General features: G+C 34.4%; 1 protein-coding gene across 7 annotated transcripts in view; it reads right to left on the bottom strand.

The window, feature by feature from the left end:
• Positions 1–10149: 10149 nt before the first annotated feature.
• The window catches only part of LOC143254604 (homeobox protein OTX2-like), a 116301-nt gene continuing 104236 nt past the window's right edge, over positions 10150–22214 (bottom strand). For all 7 annotated transcript variants that reach the window (XM_076509778.1, XM_076509775.1, XM_076509770.1 and 4 more), the window contains 2 exons: positions 14116–14279; positions 10150–12862 (listed from right to left, as the gene is read on the bottom strand). In XM_076509778.1, the coding sequence (XP_076365893.1) occupies positions 12260–12862; positions 14116–14279 (767 nt within the window). In that variant the 3' untranslated portion in view covers positions 10150–12259. The remainder of the gene's footprint in view (positions 12863–14115; positions 14280–22214) is intronic.

The following is a 22214-nucleotide window of genomic DNA, read 5'->3' as shown; positions in this document are numbered from 1 at the left end:
GTATCCTCGTCATGACTTATCTTGCTTCTAGAAATAACGGCTATAGAATAGAACTGAATAAGATGTTGAGATGGAGCTTCCCACCTAGAAGATACAGGGTCAAAATTTCGACTTGTAAAAAGTGCAGAAACTAGTAACAAAAAAAATTATTCTAAAATTTTTGGGATGTAGAGATGGAAAAATATTAGAAACTAGAACACTTAGGATGGGAGGAAAACCTGCATCACCATTTTCTGCATTTCACCACCTAACGCATATGTGCATCCACCCTCTGAGTACAAGGTATGAGTGGTGAAATGCAGGAAAAGGTAATACAGAATTTTCTTCCATCTCAACTATACTATTCAAAACAAGAAACGTAAAAGGGATATTTTTGTTATTTTAAACAGAAATATATGTAATAACGTTACAAGCTCAGAGTATGTGATGTTACACGTGTTAAGCAACTGATTGTCAGACCAAAATGACAATAAAAGTTGTGCACTTTGAAAACGAAGGAAAACATCGGATCTTTCGCCAAAACGAATGCGTGTCCAATAAATTTGTTTGAGAGATCTGCATGTTCTGCAAGTGCAACATGTGCAAAATCCCTATAAAAGTGACGGGTTCTCGATTTCCATAGTTCAGTGTTAAGCCACCGACACGCAATACAGTTACGCCAAGACTGACTGAAGCATAACGCAACAACGCCATTGGTCGCTTGGAAGCAGGCGAATCTCGATCAGATGTTGCCAGAGCTGTGAATGTCCACCCAAGCACCCTCACAAGGCTATGGAATCCTCACCAACAACATGGATCAACTCGTGACCGTCCACGATCTGGCAGACCTTGTGTGACCACGTCCGCAGAAGATCGCTACATCCGGTTACGTCACCTTCGGGATAGGACCACCATTGCGACGTCTACTGTCTCAACCATACCAGGGCTGCGTAGGATTTCCGATCAGACCGTACGCAACCGTCTACGAGATGCAGGAATCCGACCTCAACGTCCAGTCAGAGGCGTCATCCTCACCCAGCAACATCGTCAAGCACGGCTGCAGTGGGCTCGGGCACATCGGGTATTGCCTCATCGACGATGGAGGCATGTTTGGTTCAGCGATGAATCACGCTTTATGCTTCGTAGGCAGGATGGAAGGACCCGTGTTTACCGTCGCCGAGGTGAACGTTTTGCAGCAAACTGTGTGCAGAATGTTGACAGATATGGTGGTGGTAGCATCATGATGTGGGCTGCCAGAACAGACCTTTTGCACATTCGAGGGAATCTTACGGCTCAACGATACGTCGACGTGATTCTTAGGCCCCATGTGCAACCCATCATGGTGAACGTCAACGACGTTTTTCAACATGATAACGCCCGTCCTCACACAATCCGACTCATCACTGTCTTCTTGAGACACCACAACATCAACGTTCTTCCCTGGCTCTCCAGATCACCAGATTTAATCCCCATCGAACATCTTTGGGACGAGTTGGACCGACATGTGCGACGGCGACAACCTCAACCGCAGACTCTACCTCAGCTTGCAGCAGATTTGCAGGCTGAGTGGACAGCCATTCCACAGGATGTGATTCGTCATCTAATTGCTTCCATGGGCAGGAGATGCCAAGCAGTTATTGATGCTCACGGGGGGCATACTCGTTATTGACGTTGAGTGACGTTAAACTTCACCTAGTGAGCGTGGACTTAGCCTTTGCCAGTCTTTGGATGTTCAGCAGTAAATGTGCAAAGTTTCACACATGTCATACAGAACTACCAGGAATAAACTTGTTAACAATTTGTCTCATATTTTGCCTTTTGCGTTTCTTTTTTTGAAGAGTATATTTTCTAATTTGTGATCTTTTTTCCATCCCTATATACCATCAATTTTATAATAAGTTTTTGTTACTAGTTCACAAGAGATTTGTTTAATACTTTTATTTCACAGCATATTAATTATACAATTTTATTGTATTTTCTAATCAAGTTAATAGGAACTATATTGTTGAATAGAGACGACTGTTTAAGTTTAATGCAAGTGTTAATTTTAGTTATCTTTATCGGCGATAGTTTATAGATGGTTTATTTACATAACAGTGTATAAATCATATGTTGTGCACTTGCATTGTCGTGATATGTTGCTTATATTATTGCGTTATGTTACTAAAACCTTCTAAGTTTTCTCGTTGTTTTGATCGGGTATTATTACATCATGATATTGCGTAGTGTGTAAAAAGTTCCAGGCCTCAGTCAGGCTATCACCGAATGTATTACATCAACAGAGCAGTGGAAAATAATTCATCTTCTCAATTGTGTTCTAAAGTAACTGAATCAGCTTCTATGGACTCTGACGAAAAGAGGCGGTTATTCAAATCTCTTGATACAACTGTGTGTATATTTGATTTGTTTTGACATCTTGTTTTTAAAAAGTTTATTTACTGAGTACTATTTGTATTATCTTGAAATTTACCACCAAAAAAATCATAGACAGCTACTGCATAAATCCTCTCCTCCCACACATGGAAACCTTTACAGATATCAAAATATTCCTGAAAAGATAAAAAAAAATCAAACTATATATTTCCTAAACAGGAGTAATCACATTTCACGTTGCAGACGAAAGATGGCAGCACATAACCTGTAAATGCTGATTTTGATTTAATCTTGTTTTCTTGCTGCTACAAAATCCCTGCGCATTAGATGTGTTTAGATCAAATACTTTATTATAAATAACGTGTAACATTCAATTTTAATCAAGTGAGCTGACATGTAACGTAAATTCATTTATGTAAAATAATTTGATATAATCATTTTAAAATTTGTTTATAAAGCGATAAAAATTGTTTACGTAAGACTGTAAGTAAGAACAGTTAATCATTAAAAGAGGTTTTGAACACAACAAATAGCCCAATGTAACTTTGCTATAAGAAAAAACACAAACACACATTCGTCCTTGGATCTTTGTTCAATTTCTTGAAGTAATTTGTTACAAATGTAATGACAATTATTTGAAGTTAAAAACCGGCATTGGAGAAATAGTTGAATTTTAGTTTACAAATAATCGTAAGAATATTATTTAACAGAGAAAATTTGGAAGTTCCAAGCATACATGTAAAATATAATTATTTATTCTATATTAAAATATCAATTCCTAATATTTTGTAAATGTGTAGAGTGACGTCACTGATGTTAAACTTAAGGAAAGAGATTAGCGTAGCCTGATGATTAAAGTGTTCGACACGCACGCAATTTCAGGGTTGCGGATTCCAATCCCTTCACCTAATATGTTCGCTCTTTCAGCCCTGGGAGCGTCATAACGTAACAGTCAATCTTACTATTCGTTGGAAAGAACGTAGCTCAAGAGTTGGCGGTGGGTGGTGTTCACCAGCTGCCTTCCCTCTAGTTTATCGCTGATAAATTAGGGATGGGTAACTATACGGTTTTGCGCAAAATTAAAACCAAATGAAAGAGATTTAACAGCATTTGAAAAACACTAATTTTGGAATTTTAATTAACTGAGAGATATTGAGAGCGGAGATTGCTTTTAATTAGTTCTTCTCCTCAACGTAACTATTATTTTAAAATCCTCTACAATTCTGCGGATAAATGTGTATCGTAAAATGCTTCAAACTTAAACTTTTTACTTTCAGCTTGTTAAGTAATGTCTTTGTACGATTGTTTGATATTGAGAAATCACTTGTATGAAAACAAGATGGAAACTTTGCCTTACGAAAGTGTTTCCATGTTATTAGATTTCTCGTTTTGTGATTCATGCGACTCTTTATAAAAACTGACAGTTACCAGAAAAAATAATAAAATTATTTAAATAATAACTAAAAGGCCAATAATAAAGCTCAGGTTCTAAGCTTCATAAACATATTTTTTTATGTTTTTAACTTGATTTATAGAGATAAGTAGCCCCCCACTAGTCCAGCGGTAAGTATCCGGATTTACAACGCTACAATCAGGGGTTGAATTTCCCTCGGTGGGCTCATCAGATAGTCCGATGTGGCTTTGAAAACAGACAAACAGATAAGTTTCCATTCGAAGTTAAATGCTTTTATTTTCGAAAATTAATTGTATGCATCTTTTTAGAACAGGCAACTTTTCACTTCTGTAAACGTTTTTGTGTCCAGATAGCAACACCTTAGAAAAAAAATTAATAAATTTTGTTGGCATGTAGAAAACATTAATCTAAAATTAAAAGGTCAAAATTGTTTTTAGGACTGATTTAAAGAATGAAAATAAATAACAATATAATTTAGACGTAAAATAAGCCTTTCATTGAAACAGAAATTATTCAAGATGGGACAATGTAATACAGGTTATATAGTGTGATAAGACTTCAAAGCATTAGGTGTAATTTTACTTCAGTAAACTAGTTATTAGTATATAATTTTATTATTATCTCAATTATCTTCTTATTTTGATCAAGCTCTTAATTTTATTTTTGTTGATAACAGGTGACAGCACATACCAAACCATTGTAATAATCAGTTTAGGAAACAGAATACTACTTTTTAACAGTAAGTCCACATAAAACACGAACAGACCTGATTAATTAAACGATGCAAATTAATTATTTTATGTAAATAAATCATTTTAGCAATTACAGGATTTAGTTTCAACGTACTATTGATATTTGAAAATGATATAACATCCCTTTTGTTTCTCCCTTTCACACTGAAATTTAAAACCCTAAAAAAAAAAAAAAAGTCGTTGTGTAGCGAGCGACATCTAGTAAGGTAGGTAATTTGCTTGTTAATATGGCCATACTGGCCAAAACAAATCTAGTAATTCAACAACAAATTCAGTTTTTAATCTAGAGTAACCAATTATTTCTTGTTAACTAACATCATTTTATTAGATTAAGGTGTTTCTGTCATTAGAAAATTGGTATTAACTCAAAACCTATGCAATAGAGTATGATTACACTTTCAACTTTATAAAATGAAACGCACAATAAAATTCTCAATGGGTCTTCAAAACTACAGATAAAGGTATGTAGATTGACAGTAATTCACTAATTATCACAGAAATATTTTTATCTTATAAAATGCTTGATTTAATAACATCAAATGACTTAAGTTTATTTTAAAATGTATAATGATAAGTTATATACCACAAAATTGATGTTTCTGTTATTGTTATACTTTACGAATGTGTGTGAATATATATGTGTATGTATTATATGTATGTATTACATATGTGTATGTATTCACAAGAACATTAAATATTTCTGATATTATTATAGTTTTAGGATGTATGTGATTGTATGTGTGTGTATGCATACACAAACACATTGATGTTTTTGTTACTGCAATAGTTTTAGGATACACAGTAATATTTATACACTGCTGGCCAAAATCTTAAGGCCAATGAACATAAAGAAAAAATATGCATTTTGCGTTGTTAGACTCAAACACTTATTTGAGTACAGTTTCAAAAGATGAAAATAGGGAAAGGGAAAATAAAAGTAAAAAACTTTTTAGCATTTAATAGGAAAAATGTGAACACTGTGAAATTAGCCTAAATACTAGCTGGTCAAAAGTTTAAGACCATACTGAAACGAAGCATTAATCGGTAAACACGTAACGAAATTTAGTCATTTGTGTTCAAGCATTAGCGTTGTCAACATCTCCCACTGACATCTCCTGTGTTACATTGGGTAAAAACATGGCAAAGGATAAAAAGTTGACAGAGTTTGAACGTGGCAGAATTGTCGAGCTGCAAAAGCAAGATCTCTCTCAACGCGCCATTGCAGGTGAGAGTGGGCGTAGTAAAACTGCTGTTGCAAATTTTTTAAAAGACCCTGAGGGATACAAAACGAGAATTTCAAGTGGTCGGCCCAAGAAAATTTCGCCGGCGTTGAGCAGGAAGATTGGACGGGTTGTCCGGCAAGACACCAGCAGATCGTCGAATCAGATTAAGGCCCGTAGACGGCATCTACGAGACAAAGGTTTTAAAAAACGGTAAACGTCTTCAAAGGCCACGCTTCCTTCCACACCACGAAACAGCTCGATTAAACTTTGCTGAGAAGCACCAAACATGGGACGTAGAAAAGTGGACGAAGGTTTTGTTCTCTGATGAGAAAAAAATTAACCTGGATGGTACAGATGGCTTCCAACGTTACTGGCACGATAAGGATATCCCACCGAAGACATTTTCTACACGACACAGTGGAAGAGGTTCCATCATGATCTGGGGTGCTTTCTCCTTCCATGGAACAATGGAACTTCAGGTTATACAGGAGCATCAAACAGCAGCTGGCTACATTGGCATATTAGAGAGAGCATCCTTATTGACTGAAGGCCCTCGCTTGTGTGGATATGACTGGATCATTCAGCAGGACAACGCTGCAATCCACAATGCCCGCAGGACAAAGGACTTTTTCATGGCAAATAACGTGATTCTTTTGGATCATCCAGCGTGTTCGTCCGAACTGAACCCCATTGAAAATGTTTGGAGGTGGATGGCAAGGGAAGTCTATAGAAATGGACGAAAATTCCAAACAGTGCATGATCTTTGTGAAGCCATCTTCACCACTTCTGCAAACGTTTATATCGACCATGCCAAAGCGAATGTTTGAAGTTATTCGCAATGACGGCCGTGCAACTCACTACTGAGACCTCTTGTTGGGCATTTCCTACGCTGTTTAGGACTTCTTTTTGGTACGGTCTTAGACTTTTGAGCAGCTAGTATTTAGGCTAATTTCATAGTGTTCACATTTTCCCTATTAAATGCTGAATTTTTTTTTTTTTTATTTTCCCTTTTCTGATTTTCATCTTTTGAAGCTCTACTGAAATAAGTGGTTGAGTCTAACAACGCAAAATGCATATTTTTTCTTTATGTTCATTGGCCTTAAGATTTTGGCCAGCAGTCTATATATGTATGTATACATACTCACACACTTTAATGTTCTAGTTTTAGGGTGTGTATGTATATGTGTGTGTGTGTGTGTGTGTGTGTAGGTACTACTTTGTTATAAATTAAAAAAACAAGCCGAAACAAAAATTAGACAAAAAAACAATAACAGATATTTGGATTTTTATAGTTGCCTCGATAATCAGCTCTAAAAGTTAATGTAATCATACATTTTTAATTCTAGCGACAATTAACATATTTTACCTTATGCCATCAATTAGTGTATTTTTAATGGTATCTTGCAAGAACGATTTAATAGTTTATGCACTACGGTAATTAAGGAAATGTTATTTTTAAGTTACCACATTCCATGTAACTGGTTTAGGAAATAGAACTTTTATATTATACTTCTCATGTTGTACAGATTCGGAAGAGAAGCTAATATCTTTTTATTAAAAATGTTATTTTATATAAGAACAAGAATGTTGGTTGTTAAAAGTTGGTTATTTTAGGAACAAAGACTTTAAAAGAGAGGTGTTTGAAAAAACAAAATTTCTATTGGTTGAGCTGTTTGAAATACAGAGTTTCATTATTGTGTATTCCTTGATAAGGATTAGTTTGTTTTGAATATCGCGCAATACTACACGAAGGTTATCTGCGCTAGCTGTCCCTAGCTTAGTAGTGTAAGTCTAGAGGGAAGGCAGTTAGTCATCACCACCCACCGCCACCTCTTCGGCTACTCTTTTTCCAACGAATAGTGGGATTGACCGTAATAATATAATGCCACGATTGAAAGGGCTAGCATGTTTGGTGCGACGGATATTCAAACCCGCGACGCTCGGAGTACAAGACGAGTGCCTTAACCACCTGACCGTGGCTTGATAAGGAAAAGCTTCTATTGGTGAGTATTGTTTAGGAAACAAGGGTTTTTATTAGCAGCTGATGTTGCTTATGGAATAAGGAGGCATTTTTACATAGATTACTTCTACAGGGAAACGTCATACTTTTTATAGCTAGCCTTAATTGTTATAAAATAATTAATCAAGAGATAAATTTTGTATTAAAATCTTGGAAAATATTTTCACCCCTTTACTACTAAATCTTTTGCGAAATAACGATGGTCAAATAAATGTAAACGTAAAAGGTTCTCCAGGTTATTGTTTTTGTTGAAAATTTGACTAAAGGCAACCATCTATTCTGATACATATTGTATTTTATCGGGTGTGAAATGAACGACTTTCTTCTTGTACATGTGTAGTATATGAATTTTGTTTTTAAAATGTTAACCGTACAAAAATATAGAATACGTTTTAATCTAGAATGTTTAAAAAACTATCTGGAATAATCTTGGATATGAAAAATATAAAAAATCGATATTTGGGTTGTTTGTGATTAACTCAGTTGGTGAGGTGACAAAGCTCTATATCAGAATTAATAAGTGCAATGAAATGTTACCTTTGATTTAGTAGATCATTGCGGAAAACTAAATCCTTTTTCTGAACAATTTTGCAATCAACGCCAAATATTTGTAATAACATTATAGATTGGTACAAGCTAAGTTATTATGCGTAAAACAAACGAACAAGTGATAGGTAAAAACATACAATTTACATATTTTCCACTTGATATATGTATATAAAAAACATGCGGAATATATTTATGGGGAGGGGATACGACTTTAGTAATGTAATTACATTTTATTATCATGTAGCGCCATTAATTTAAACATGTGAGTTTGACGTGCAAACTCATTCATTTACTCGTAGAACAGTAGGACTGTAAACCAACATAATTTTGACAACTGAGTAAAAAATCAGGTTCAGTATTTTATGATGCAAATCACTAACTATATACGTGTTAAGGCGTGCGACTCGTAATCTGAGGGTTGCGGGTTCGCATCCCCGTCGCGCCAAACATGCTCGCCCTTTTAGCCGTGGGGGCGTTATAATGTGACGGTCAATCCCACTATTCGTTGGTAAAAGAGTAGCCTAAGAGTTGGCGGTGGATGGTGATGACTAGCTGCCTTCCCTCTTGTCTTACACTGCTAAATTAGGGACGGCTAGCACAGATAGCCCTCAAGTAGCTTTGTGCGAAATTCAAAAACAAACAAACAAACTAACTGAGTATATATTTCGTGATACTGTATGCCGTGTGTTTCCACAGCTGAAGTATGTTGTTGAATATTGATTCATTTAATGTAATTTTCATTATTATTGCTGTATTTTTAAGATGAAATAAAATCGTAATGTTTCAAGATCACCTCGTAGCGTTTGTTTGTTTTGAACTTCGCGCAAAACTACTCGAGGGCCATCTGTGCTCGTCGTTCCTAATTTAGCAGTGTAAGGGTAGAGGGAAGGCAACTAGTCATCACCACCCACCGCCAACTCTTGGGCTACTCTTTTACCAACGAATAGTGGGATTGACCGAAACATTATAACGCCCCACGGCTGAAAGGGCGAGCATGTTTGGCGCGATGGGGATGCGAATCCGCGACCCTCACTCAGATCACGAGTCGCACGCCTTAACACGCTTGGCCATGCCGGGCCCACCTCGTAGCGACATTTATGTATATTTTCCCCAATACTCAGTTTTACTTTGTGTTAGTTTTGCAGGTGTTGCCTATCTCAAACTGAAGGAGTACAAATGTAGTTTCAACCTTAATCTTACTAGTTTTAAAACTATTTGGATGAACGATAATGATCACTTGTTTAAAGTTGTGAATACTGAGAACATTTCTGTATCAATGGAAATTACTCCGACATGAAAAACGAAATGTGAATAAAAAAATATATAAATCTTCAGGAAAAGTATTTTAAAAAACTGCTTCTATCTAAGGAAACTGTAGTTTCTACGTACTTTTTTATTTTTATCCAGTTTAAGGTTTTTATTGTTACAGCGGAAAACGAACTGAACAACCGACGATAATATGTTTCTGAAACCTGGAGTTATACATTATCTCATCAATATAGTATTGATATTTTTCCTTATAATGTTTACTTCTTTGAATAGTATATTTAAAATATTTAAATATACAATAACACATGAAGATAAATCTGACCAGAGAAGTGTAGAAAACAATACCGAGCATTTTACTAGGGGAAGGAAAGGGGCTTTTACCCTAAATTTTTTTAATGTAGTATACTCTGAAAATCTTTCCAAGGACACGAACATTTGTATACAAGAAGCTCTTAGCTGCCTGGTAACATTTTAGACCCATTCTCTAAACACTTTATAAATAATACGGGAATAACACAGAAATGAAACAATCATCAGATCCAAACAAAGTTTATTTTCAAATCTATTGCCTCGTCTTACACAACAAAAATTACATGAACACAAAAATTATCCCCTTACATTATATAAGTACATACTTTTGGCAAAATATACATATATTTACAATAGATCCAAGGAAGATGAAGACTGAGATAAGTAACGAAATGGTTAACGAACACTTGAAGAACTATCAATGTCATCTTTACATTTATGGAACAACTGCGTACAGTTATATCGTAAATATACAGTCGTAATAAACACTTCTCACGCTGAAGTTATGTGAAAAGTAAACTCATTTCTCACAGGTTACTTAACTGATGTATCTGAACTTAAAGTCAGACTTTTTTGTTAATGCAGTTCAACACTTACCTGTGGATGGTGTTTTTAAGTTTCACTTTGTCGCTAAAAAGTTTGTTTGAACGGCTTTACTGGATCAAACTGAAGGAACATTTTTAAGGGGTAAAAATGAAGTTATATTTTGATTAAAATTACAACTTTGTATTTCTAGCTAACGAGCTCGTTTATTGCCGCATTACATAAGACATCACTGTATAAGAGCTGTCTGGTGATGAGAATTTTTCTTCTTGTTTTACAAACGCTGATTTTGTTCGTCTTTCACCACAACTTCCAACTGGTGGTGCTGAGTAGTTTATATTTAATAGAAAATTATTAAATATTCTAACATTATATATGTTTAATACAAATAACTGTAGGGTTGGTGTTATACTCCTTATCGGTAAAGCAAGACATTACGCATGAATATATATATATATATATATATGTATGTATGTATGTATATATATATATATATATATGAATTACTACTTTCTTTTCCATTCTTTTAAAATATTTCTAAAGGAAAAAGTAAACACAGACTTTAGAAAAACATCTTATGTATTTACATATGTAACGAAAATTTACAAATTACTTATCACTAAAATAATTACCAAGTGTTTATATGATTAAAAAGTAATTACAAATAAAACTGAAAACTCAAAAACTTTCACAAATCAAAAGTTGACTCCATTAGAAATATGAATCCTAAACGATCACACACGCACACACCTTCCCAACGAGAACGATTTTATGAATCTGAGATAATAATACTACATTTCAATATTGTTTGGCTGTAATCTGAATATAAAAAAATGTGCTTAGGTAATATGATATTTTAAACTGTTTTTGGCACTTTTTACAACTGTTAACTAATTTTAATAATAGTTTTGTAGCATAAATATTTCTCACATTTCACTTAAAAAAGTTAAAATGACTGATTGAAATAAAACGACACAACGGTCTCGTGTAAGTAGCTATAAAAATTAAACATAAAATAATACCATGCTTACCAACCCAATTAAAATACTTATCATGCATCTATTGTTACGTCACTAATGCCAGACCTCTGTTTACCACTGAAACATTTACACAAATACAAGCATAAATATAATAGTCACGTGATGGTTGAAAAATTAGGAAAGATTTAAATGTTTCAGTATAAAAGCCTTGGAAATTCACGTTGATTATAAATACTGCATTTTCCAAACGAACAGGGAAAGATGTTATTCAAATCGTGCCCTTGCTGTTTTACACAAGTACCACCTATGTTATTCAATAGTATATTCAGAATCACGCTTATATATTATAAGCATTGATTTTGTAGTAACGTATTTAAATCTAAAATAGATGATTCCACAATTATTGTTTTATCTATAATATATGGTATTTACTTCTATCATGTTGACGTTACACATTCATATTGAGCAAACGACAAAACCGTTCACGACACGAATTTAGCAGAATATTTTTAGGTATAAACATTTTCCTTTTTCTTCAGGTTGCCTAACGATCGAAAGGGAAGTAAAAAAGTCAATCATCTAATATTTTTGTCTGGTTTACAAAACATGCATCAAAGAAGAAACTACAAAGGCTTTAAAAAGATTTTTTTTTTACTTTACAAAGACATCTGTTGGTCGGAAGAACCAGGAAATCAAAACGTGTTCAGGGCACCTGGTGTTCAAAGATAAAATTAGTAAGTCGCATGACCTAGACAAAATAAACATGGTAGTCAGAAGATGAACTGCGGTGTCTTAATAATTATATCTATCAGTGCGCCACAATATTTTATGGTTGCGAACATACTACGTCACAGTACTTGAAACTTCCAAGCTGGTGCTGACTTGTCAGATCCATATTCGAGGCAGTCACTTGGTGAGATTCCTCCATTTGTAGAGGAAGTTCGTGGGGTCAATGATGTTGGTTGAAGTCCAACAGGATTCATGGCGGAGGTCATGTTTGGGCCGTTCATTTGATTCAACGAAGCCATGTTGGTCATGCTTATCTGCGTGTGTGGCATCGGTGGTGGTAGGTATTCCATGTTCATATTTCCGTAATAAGACGTTGGTCCGTAGTTCTGCGTATAACAACTGGGCGTAGGGGGCGTATTGTTCAAGTTTGTCATATGGTAGGACGGTCTTTGCATGCAGCTACTACTGTTCATAAAGTCTGATACGGGAGTTATGGCGGGACTCCAGATGGCGCTGGTGTTGTTGGTCGTCACTGTTGGGGTTGTACTCGGGGATGGTTGAGAGAGGTTTCGATGTTTATAAACAGGATCCCGAGTAGATGACGGAGAGGGGACTGGTTGCGGACTTTTAGATTTTTTAGGCCGAGTAGTTTTCGAGGCTGAACTTCCATTTTGTTGCTGCTGCTGTTGACGGCATTTGGCTCGACGATTCTTGAACCAGACCTTCGATGAAAGACAAAAACTAGTCAAAAACAAAAAATACTCGTACAGATCAAATTAGTCTGTTTTATATCAAACACTCGATAACCACTAAACAATGTCTCGTAGGTTTAAACTCCGAAGAATCACGCAGGAAGTTAGACAAAAGAGTTTGGTGTAAAGGGACTTTCTGAAGAAGACTTACTTGTTAAGCCTTAGAATGTGACCACAAAATGTATCAAAAAGATCACTCGTTCGTGACAGTGTGTTTATATCCCAGGGATTATTAATATTAACATCTTGAAATATTTATAATTAACTCAGAAAAGTAACCAACCTGTAGTGATAAAATTAGCTTGTTTCTTTTGTTAAATTTTGCATAAAGCTACAAGAGGGCTATCAACACCAGCCATCCCTAATTTAGAAGTGGTATACAAGGGAAAAAGGAACTAGTCAACGCTATCCATCACTAACTCTTGATGTACTTTTTACCAATGTATAGGGGGATTGGCTGTAACATTATATAACTCCCACCGCTAAGAGAGTATTTTCGGTGGCAGGGTTCGAACTCGCGACGCGGAGGGTCGATCGCCGTAACCACTAGGCCATGCCGGGCTGATTGAATTAGCATTTTAAGAAACAACCAAACGTTCTAATACACGAAATTACTCACAGTAACTGTCTTGGGAAATACAATCCTAACCAACTTACATATTTGTTTGGTGTAAAACCATAAATATTATTTTTTGTAGAACACGAAGATGAATAATTGGCTATCAGTTTTCTATCCTCAATAGGTATCGAAACCTGAGATTTATCACCATAAACCCTCAGACTTATCACTCAGTTATCGGAGAGCTCTTTTATCTTTCAAAATTCTGTCTGGTTAATATATAGTATTCTGCTTTTTAAATAAAAAGTATGACCGAACTCTTAGGTTTCAGTTCCTGTCTACAAAAGCGGCAGTAAAAACCATGAATACCGTAATTATAAACCCTGAAGTATTGCTCAGTTTTTATCTCATATACATGACAGTAATCTTTCATTTAATTTAATGTATGTGTTTTAAGTTTATGTACAGACGTACAATTCATTTCTTAAAAAAAAGAAGTTATCATTAATATAATTAAAAACCTATGCTTGGAGTAGTCACCTACTTACAGGTTCCGTATAATTCTCCGCACGTATATACGTCTACACGAAGCGAGATAACTCACACCAGTGAAAGGTGATAAAAATTCCGCGAATTACTTCACGGAGAGATTCAGTAAACTCACCTGCACTCGAGACTCGGGCAGGTTGATTTTCAACGCCACCTCTTCTCTCATGAAAATATCGGGGTAACGAGTCTTGCTGAAGAGAGCCTCTAATACATCAAGTTGTGCCCGAGTAAAAGTGGTCCGTTCTCGACGTTGTTTTCGAGGGGCAGATGAAGGTGGTCCTGATAATAACAAGAAACTAAAGTTAAATAAAATTTCAGTTAAATATATATATATATTTGTAGGTTTCATTAATATAAGCTATCTCTATAATATAAACTTTTAATTGTATTTCCATTCCTAGTATTTATCTCAAAATGTCAGCCAAAAATACTGAAAATTGAACTCTGATGCAGCAGTGGAAAATATGGAATTATGTATACGTATTGAAAGCTAAGTAAACAAAATAATATAAATTTTTAATCGTATTTCCATTCCAAGTATTCATCCCAAAAATGTCAGCCCACAAAACTAAAAATTCAGTGGAAAATATGGAATTATGTATGTGGAAGTTAAGCAAGCAGGATAATATAAATAAAAAATAACGTTTGAGAGCACGTCTAGGTGTCCAGTAATTACGCTTTCAGTTTTTAAAACGTCACCATTATGTTACTTCAGATGGAGAAACGTTGTTGTCAGGATATTACAACTTCCAGATGTCGGTACTGCTGCATGTGTTCAAAATGGCGTCAGTCCAGAAGAAATTAAAAAGAAAGATCTCAATCACAGAGCATTATATGGCAGATTAACCAAAGTACAATGTAATATATTCAAGCCGGATATAGATTAGATGATTCTTTTACTATATCCGTCTTTAAACATACATTAAATTTTTATGGAGACATAAAATATTGGACGTCGGTTAATTCATGAATTATAACGTAACATACATACGCATCTATAAATTCATCATCAACAGCCTTTCACTTTTTAACTACCAACGTAATAAGAAGAAATAGATATTAATTGAGAAATATTCAATTTCTTCCCAGAAGCTAAGAGGCTTTTTCTATTATGGCACGCTTTGTTTATTTAGAGTGAAGTAGTTTTTTCATGGGATAAATAAGTATATGTGTCACGCCATAATTTATCGAGAATTAATACCTATTTATTTTTTATTTTTATATGTAAAAACGGCTCGTTTGGGTTGAGAAAATATTTTACATAGAAGAGCGAACAACGTTTCGACCTTCTTCGGTCATCGTCAGGTTCACAAAGAAACAGGTAACTGACCGGAAGCTGACCACATGTTTGAAAGGGATTGTGTAACTGAGTGTCGAAATGTAGAGGGCGGTATTAGATGTTTGAATATATATATATTTTTTTATTATTATATTAATATAGGTATAAAAGCGTTCCTTTATATTGGTTTATTTTGGGTTTATGTTGTCGTATAAGTAAGGCTTCTTTAATTTTGCGTTTGTTTATGTTTGTTTCTTTATTTAGTATTTGAGTGTTTTCTATGATTATGTTGTGTTTATTTGACTTGCAGTGTTCGAAAACGTGTGAAGGTGACTTTTTATGTTCTTTGAATCTGGTTTCCATTTTTCTACTTGTTTCTCCAATATAGAAGTCGTGGCAGTTATCACATTGTATTTTATAAATAATATTGGTGTGGTGTTTGTCAGTGTAGTTTTTACATAGTATAGACCTCAGTTTTGTGCCTGGTTTTTGAATAAATTTGGTATTAACTGGAATGTAATATTTTGTTACTAGTTTTTGCCAAATGTTGGTTATTTGTCTGCTGATGGCAGGAATATATGGAATACAGCAGTATATGGTTTCGTGATTTTTTTATTCATGAGATATATTTACTTTTGTTGGTTGATTTTGCTTTCTGTCTAGGTGTGTGCGTATAATGTTTTCTACGGTTTGTGGAGGAAACTTATTGATGTTGATGAAGTATTGTTTTATTTTGTCTAATTCATCGTTAATTTTATCTGGTGAGCATAATCTTATGGCTGTGTTTATTTGGTTTCTTAGTATGTTGAGTTTTTGTTTTGTTTCATGTGCTGAGTCCAAAGGAATGTATAGTCCAGTATGGGTGATTTTTCGGTGGATTTCTGTTTTGAATTGTGTGTCGGTTTTTGTAATTTTGTGGTTAAGAAATGATATTTGATTGCTTTCTTCCTGTTCACGTGTGAAGTTAATGTTGGGATGTATAGAGTTAATGTGATTGAAAAAATTAAGTATGTGTTCTGTAGATGTGAATCCCGCAACCGTGTCATCTACATATCTGTACCAGTATAGTGGTGGATGTAATGCTGTGTTAATTGCTTGTGTTTCAACTTGTGTCATAAAAATATTGGCTAGAACTGGTGATACTGGGTTGCCCATGCTTAGGCCATTTGTTTGCATATAGTTTTGGTTGTGAACATGAAGTTTGTCTTTATCATATAAATACATATAATATACGTTTTTACGTTTTTACGTTTTTACATATAAATTTCTCTACAAGTGGGTTTCTCGACATCACTGAATACCTATTTCTTCTTGAAGTTCTACAAAATAGTCTAATGCTATTCACTAAAACAATAACAATAATTGTAAGGAACGGTTAACAAAAATCTAATGTTACATACTAAAACAATTGTAAGGAACGGTTAACAAAAATCTAATGCTATATATTAAAACAATATTTGTGAGGAACAGTTTAAGAAAATCTAATGCTATATACTAAAACAATAACAACAAATGTGAGGAACAGTTAAGAAAAGTCTAACGTTATATACCAAGACAATAACAATAATTGTGAGAAACTGTCAAGACCATTCTAATGAATGTTAAACTAATATAAATAAAGAGGTTAAACTGGTTTGAAAGATTAATAAAATGTGAAATGTAGAAAAGGGTTATTTCTACACTATTTGTGAGTATGAGATTTTCAATCAGTGTGTGCAATATAGACTAGGTTTAATACATTTTCTTGGGAATGGTAAAATTGTGTTTAACTTGCTTTTTTTTTCTCAAAAGTATGACAAACTCATGAATCTCGACCTGTCACCTGAGGATCGCGGATTCACATATAAGTTATCGAACTTGGTCACCCTTCCAGCCGTCGGGGCCTTTTTTAATGTGTGGTCAATCTATTGTTAAGAGAGCAGAGCTAGAGTTGGCGGTGGGTGGTGTTGAATAGCTTCCTTTCTTGTAATTTACTAAATTAGGGACAGCTAGCGCAAATAGCCCTCGTGTAGCTTTGCGCAAAATTTAAAACAAACCAAATCAAAAGTAATCCTCTCAACTATACATTGAAACCACGAAGCTTTAACTGAGGTAAATGAAACCTCGATGTTCAAAATTGAAATCTTCGAATTCGAAGTATACCTCTGGCTCAACCTTAATGCTAGAATTCTGAGTTCCGTTCCTCCACGATGAACATAGTGCAGATAGCTCGTTTTTGTGTTTTTACACTAAAAAACAAACAACTTATTAAAAGTTCCATTTTTGTCTTCGGTAAATATGGATTATGATTTGATACAAAATACTAATATTTTTTGTGTTTTTACACTAAAGGACAAACAACTTATTAAAAGTTCCATTTTTTGTCTTCGGTAAATATGGATTATGATTTGATACAAAATACTAATATTTTTGTGTTTTTACACTAAAGGACAAACAACTTATTAAAAGTTCCATTTTTGTCTTCGGTAAATATGGATTATGATTTGATACAAAATACTAATATTTTGAAAACCACTTTTCTAAGAAGTCGTTCACAAACTGAATTTTTAAATGCATAATTATAACTTAATTACCTCTTCTTTATAGTCTTTCTGATTTTCAAAATATCATCACATAAAAACAACATTCATGTTTGTTGTCCTGCTCGAGATTACGAATGTTTAAGTTATTATTACTGTCTACCACATCATGCAAACACTTTACTGCTAATCATCAACCGCTAATCTGCTTTTTAAAGCCTTTCGTTTCATCGTCAAAAGTTGTAATACTAGCAAACAAACTTATAATTGTTTATGTTTTTACGAATTTCGGACGTAACTGCAAAATTATTTGCTCATAGCTGTTCCTAACCCTCAAACGATAAACTACAAGGAAAATGATTAATCAACAAGAACAGCCCTCCAGCTATTGTCTGACCGAATTGAATAATGGGACATGATTGTCTCTTACAGTTCTCTCACGATCCCAAATTGTATAGTGCATTTCTTATGGCAGTGAAACGCGAACTTTGAACCCTCGGGTTCATTGTCTGGGTATCCTAATTTCTCGATAAGGCCAACTTCTAAGAGAAAGGTAAAACAATTCCTCTGCTGTGCGTACATGTACTCAGAAATAAGGATATTAAATTATCGTATTTTAAATAAAATTTTATTTAAAAATAGTGTTTTGCCAATTAGAAAAAATAACTTGTTTGTTTGTGTGTTCTGAATTTCGCACAAAGCTACTCGAGGGCTATCTATGCTAGCCGTCCCTAATTTAGCAGTGTAAGACTAGAGGGAAGGCAGCTAGTCATCACCAACCACCACCAACTCTTGGGCTACTCTTTTACCAACGAATAGTGGGATTGACCGTCACAATATAATGCCCCCACGGCTGAAAGGACGAGCATGTTTGGCGCGATGGGGATGCGAACCCGCGACCTTCAGATTACGAGTCGCACGCCTTAACACGCTTGGCCATGCCGAAAAGATAACTAAACAAAAGCTTAGAAAGAGTTTCATATGCTCCAAACACAAACATTTGTATTCACATCTAAACTTCGGGTTTTTGAACTCTTTAATTAATTCCATATTTTTTCTTTTGGTACGTGTATACAAAATATTTGTTTATTACAGTTTTATCAGATTTTTTTACTTACATGCAAAGTGTGTAGTTATATTCATTTGCCTGTGAAGAAACACGTACAACGATTTGAAGTCTCAGATTGTATATTCTCAATCGACTTTCAGTTAATGTCATGAAAACTATTCAGAGAATCAAATACAAATACAATGTTTTGCTTCCTATGAGCTAACAAGTGTAATAAAACGACATGTTGATATTAGTTTAATTTTCCAAGTCTTTATTCTGAACCGTTGATTACACATGATAACCCAAAATATACACTTTTATAGGGCTACGTGCACGTCAGAGGAGAGATATAGCGTTTTAGTGATGGTTGGTACAACACAGCAAGATTGAAACTTTATTATTTTTATAAATTGTTACTTTTTTTACATCATTTTGCAAACATTAGATGAAACATGCAATTGTCTAAATATACAAATGCTGAAGATCATCTCTTACCGATGCGAAAGAAATACTATTCCAAACATATGTCATATGACTAAATCAATTTATTTACAAATTTCATCTTCTGAGCACCTTTTCTTTTTCAGACCAATTTATAAGCTTTTCGGAAAAACCAGAACAAAATTCTTATGTTGAAGGCCTTGAATTTGTGCTTCTAAGGCTTCCAACATATATAGTTTACCAGTTGTTGTTGAACATAACCCATTTCTACGTTTTCGCAAGATTGAGAAATCTTTCGGGCGTTAATTGAGATGTACTAACATATTCCATGAGATGTGGAGACTGAAATGCTAACTTCAAGAGGTAAGTCTATTTAACTTACTTACCCCTAAATAATAGCACCTTATTTTTCTTATTCTTATTTTTCAATTATTTTTTCTTTTTCTTTACTTTGGAGAGCTTTCAACAACTGCCTGCAGGTAATGAAGGGTAATATAGATGTGGGATGTTGTGCATCTGAAAACCCACATCTCGTTCTCCTAATCTCTATATCTATTATTTCTATTGCTGTTTCTTTATTTTATTTTGTCATGATGTGAGACTGGCGAATGGAAGCTAAGATTGATAGACGGTGTATCCTCACTGCAATGTGGGTCATACATTCGTAGTCTCCTCCAAAACCTAGGGTACTTTTATATCCCACATTATAGCTTGTACCCTAGGATCCTTTCTATTAGTGCAGCGTTTTTTTTAATTTTTTTATTTATTTTTGTTTCGGTTTGTTTTTGGTTATAACAAACTAATATATACATATATTACAAAATACAACAAATATTTTTGCATTGACTCTGATTCACTATACTCGTCTATGATGATTCAAACATAATATTTTACTTCACCAATAACAAGACCTTTCCACAAAATATTATATCCTTCCACTTTTAGCCAAGAGATTGAATAAAATATTCTAGAGTAAATTTAAAACAAATTCAAAGAAATTTCTATCTAAAAATTTGTTTTAATTTGCACCAGTTTCGACTTTTTGTGTAGTTTCCATTTACTATTGTTCACCATATCATCTGGAATTACAGAACCAATAATTTATACCATTTCCATAAATTCTCAATAAAACAAAAGAAGCTATGAAATGTATGAAAAGCGTATAGTTTAACAATTTTGCACCTGCAATTCACCATATGTCAATCTTTCAACACTTTTTTGCAGCCCCTTGTTGTGCAAACAAGAAATAGGCATGGGAACTGGTGCTCGCCGTTTATGCAGGATTGCACACTACCAGTAATCTAATTAGAACATGAGCATCTATGCGAAAAACAGGGAATTGATTTATCTTCTTGAAATATTGACTGGGTGGCTGAATAGTACCAACACTGTTTCGGGGATAATAAACAGGCAAACGCAAAATAGAAGAGTATGAAACAGGTGAGATAAATAAAGTATCATTGCATGTATGTTTACATGATAAAAGCAGCTGGACACTGAGATAGCGGGAAGAGAAACTATGAACATAACTCACATATTTGTTACAGTTAAACGTGAGAAGGAAACAACTTTCATCACTTACTACGAAATATATTTATAATAAGTTAAAACAATTTACCAAGAAAGTGTTGAAAATACCTTTTCATGTTCTTGTACCACAGTCATAGACAGCTGGTTTATCTCAAAAATTATCTCAGTTTTTCTTTCTTTTTTGGAAACGTTTCAATTACACGGGCTGATGACAGATCCACGTGTTGTGTGACAGAACAACAAACATTTAACAGTTCGTTTAAGATAATCATGGATATCCATCAGGCTAAGAACAGTTTTATAACTTTGAAGTGAACAACTTTTTATTCGTGCATTATATATGAGTATTCTAAACTTTTAAATTAAATTTTAAAACAATATACTGTTTTAAAATCAACTCTCGAGCGTATTTCACTGTAAGTTTTATAACTCTTTCCTCAAGAGCAGTTAGGTCGAAATAATTTACTTAAAACTGTTGGGAAAGGAACACAGAAAAGCCGTTTTGATATTTAATATTTTCAAACTGAACGTTATCCTACGAGATTAGGTTAGAGACACTTGAGGTTTAGCCGTTTCTAATTTTAAATTATTGACTAGATGAAGAGCAGTAGGTTAGCAACACCAGCCGTCAGCAGTGCTTCGTCCAGCTTCTGAAACCGAATAATGGAAGTGACTGACACTTTCATCACAGCTAAAGCTACTTTCAGAGGCATCACTGATCTAACATTGGAGCTTCCGATTTGTTAATCATGGCCATTTTGATTTAAGATTTTGAATAATTTTATTTTGTATGTTTTAAAATTGTGATTCCAGTCTTCATGTTTCTGTTGCGTATACACAATACCACTGAAATACAGCGCTGTAGCGTCACGTTGAACGACCTAAACTTTATTTTTCAAACATGGACATCAGGTAAGCATAGATATGAAGTTTATACGTTTACAAAGGTTAAGAACAACGAAAAGAACAACACATAATTTTGTTTGTTTTGTGTATATATCGAGCAGGAGAAACATTTACTTACGGGAAGACAAAAGGTATTTCCTATACAAGTGAAAACATTATCAAACCACTAAGCACGGTACTACTTAGTATGTAGGGATGATCCGAGAAAAAATGTCTGCCGAATATATTACGTATTGCTCAGTAAACTCTCAAATCTCTCTTATAACAGTCTGAGATACTTCTATCAATACCTAATTTATGTTTTCGAAAGCTATTAAACCTTCAATTTAACCGAAACGTGTCGCTAAAGTAGAGAATCGGCGAGCAGTGAAACAGTTTGTTTGTTTTTGAATTTCGCACAAAGCTACTCGAGGGCTATCTGTGCTAGCGGTCCCTAATTTAGTAGTGTAAGACTAGAGGGAAGACAGCTAGTCATCACCATCCACCGC

This window comes from Tachypleus tridentatus, chromosome 1, assembly GCF_004210375.1.
Source record: "Tachypleus tridentatus isolate NWPU-2018 chromosome 1, ASM421037v1, whole genome shotgun sequence".
NCBI classification, from domain to species: Eukaryota; Metazoa; Arthropoda; class Merostomata; order Xiphosura; family Limulidae; genus Tachypleus; species Tachypleus tridentatus.
The sequence above is the reverse complement of the archived record's forward strand: the minus strand, read 5'-3'. Positions and strand labels throughout refer to the sequence as shown.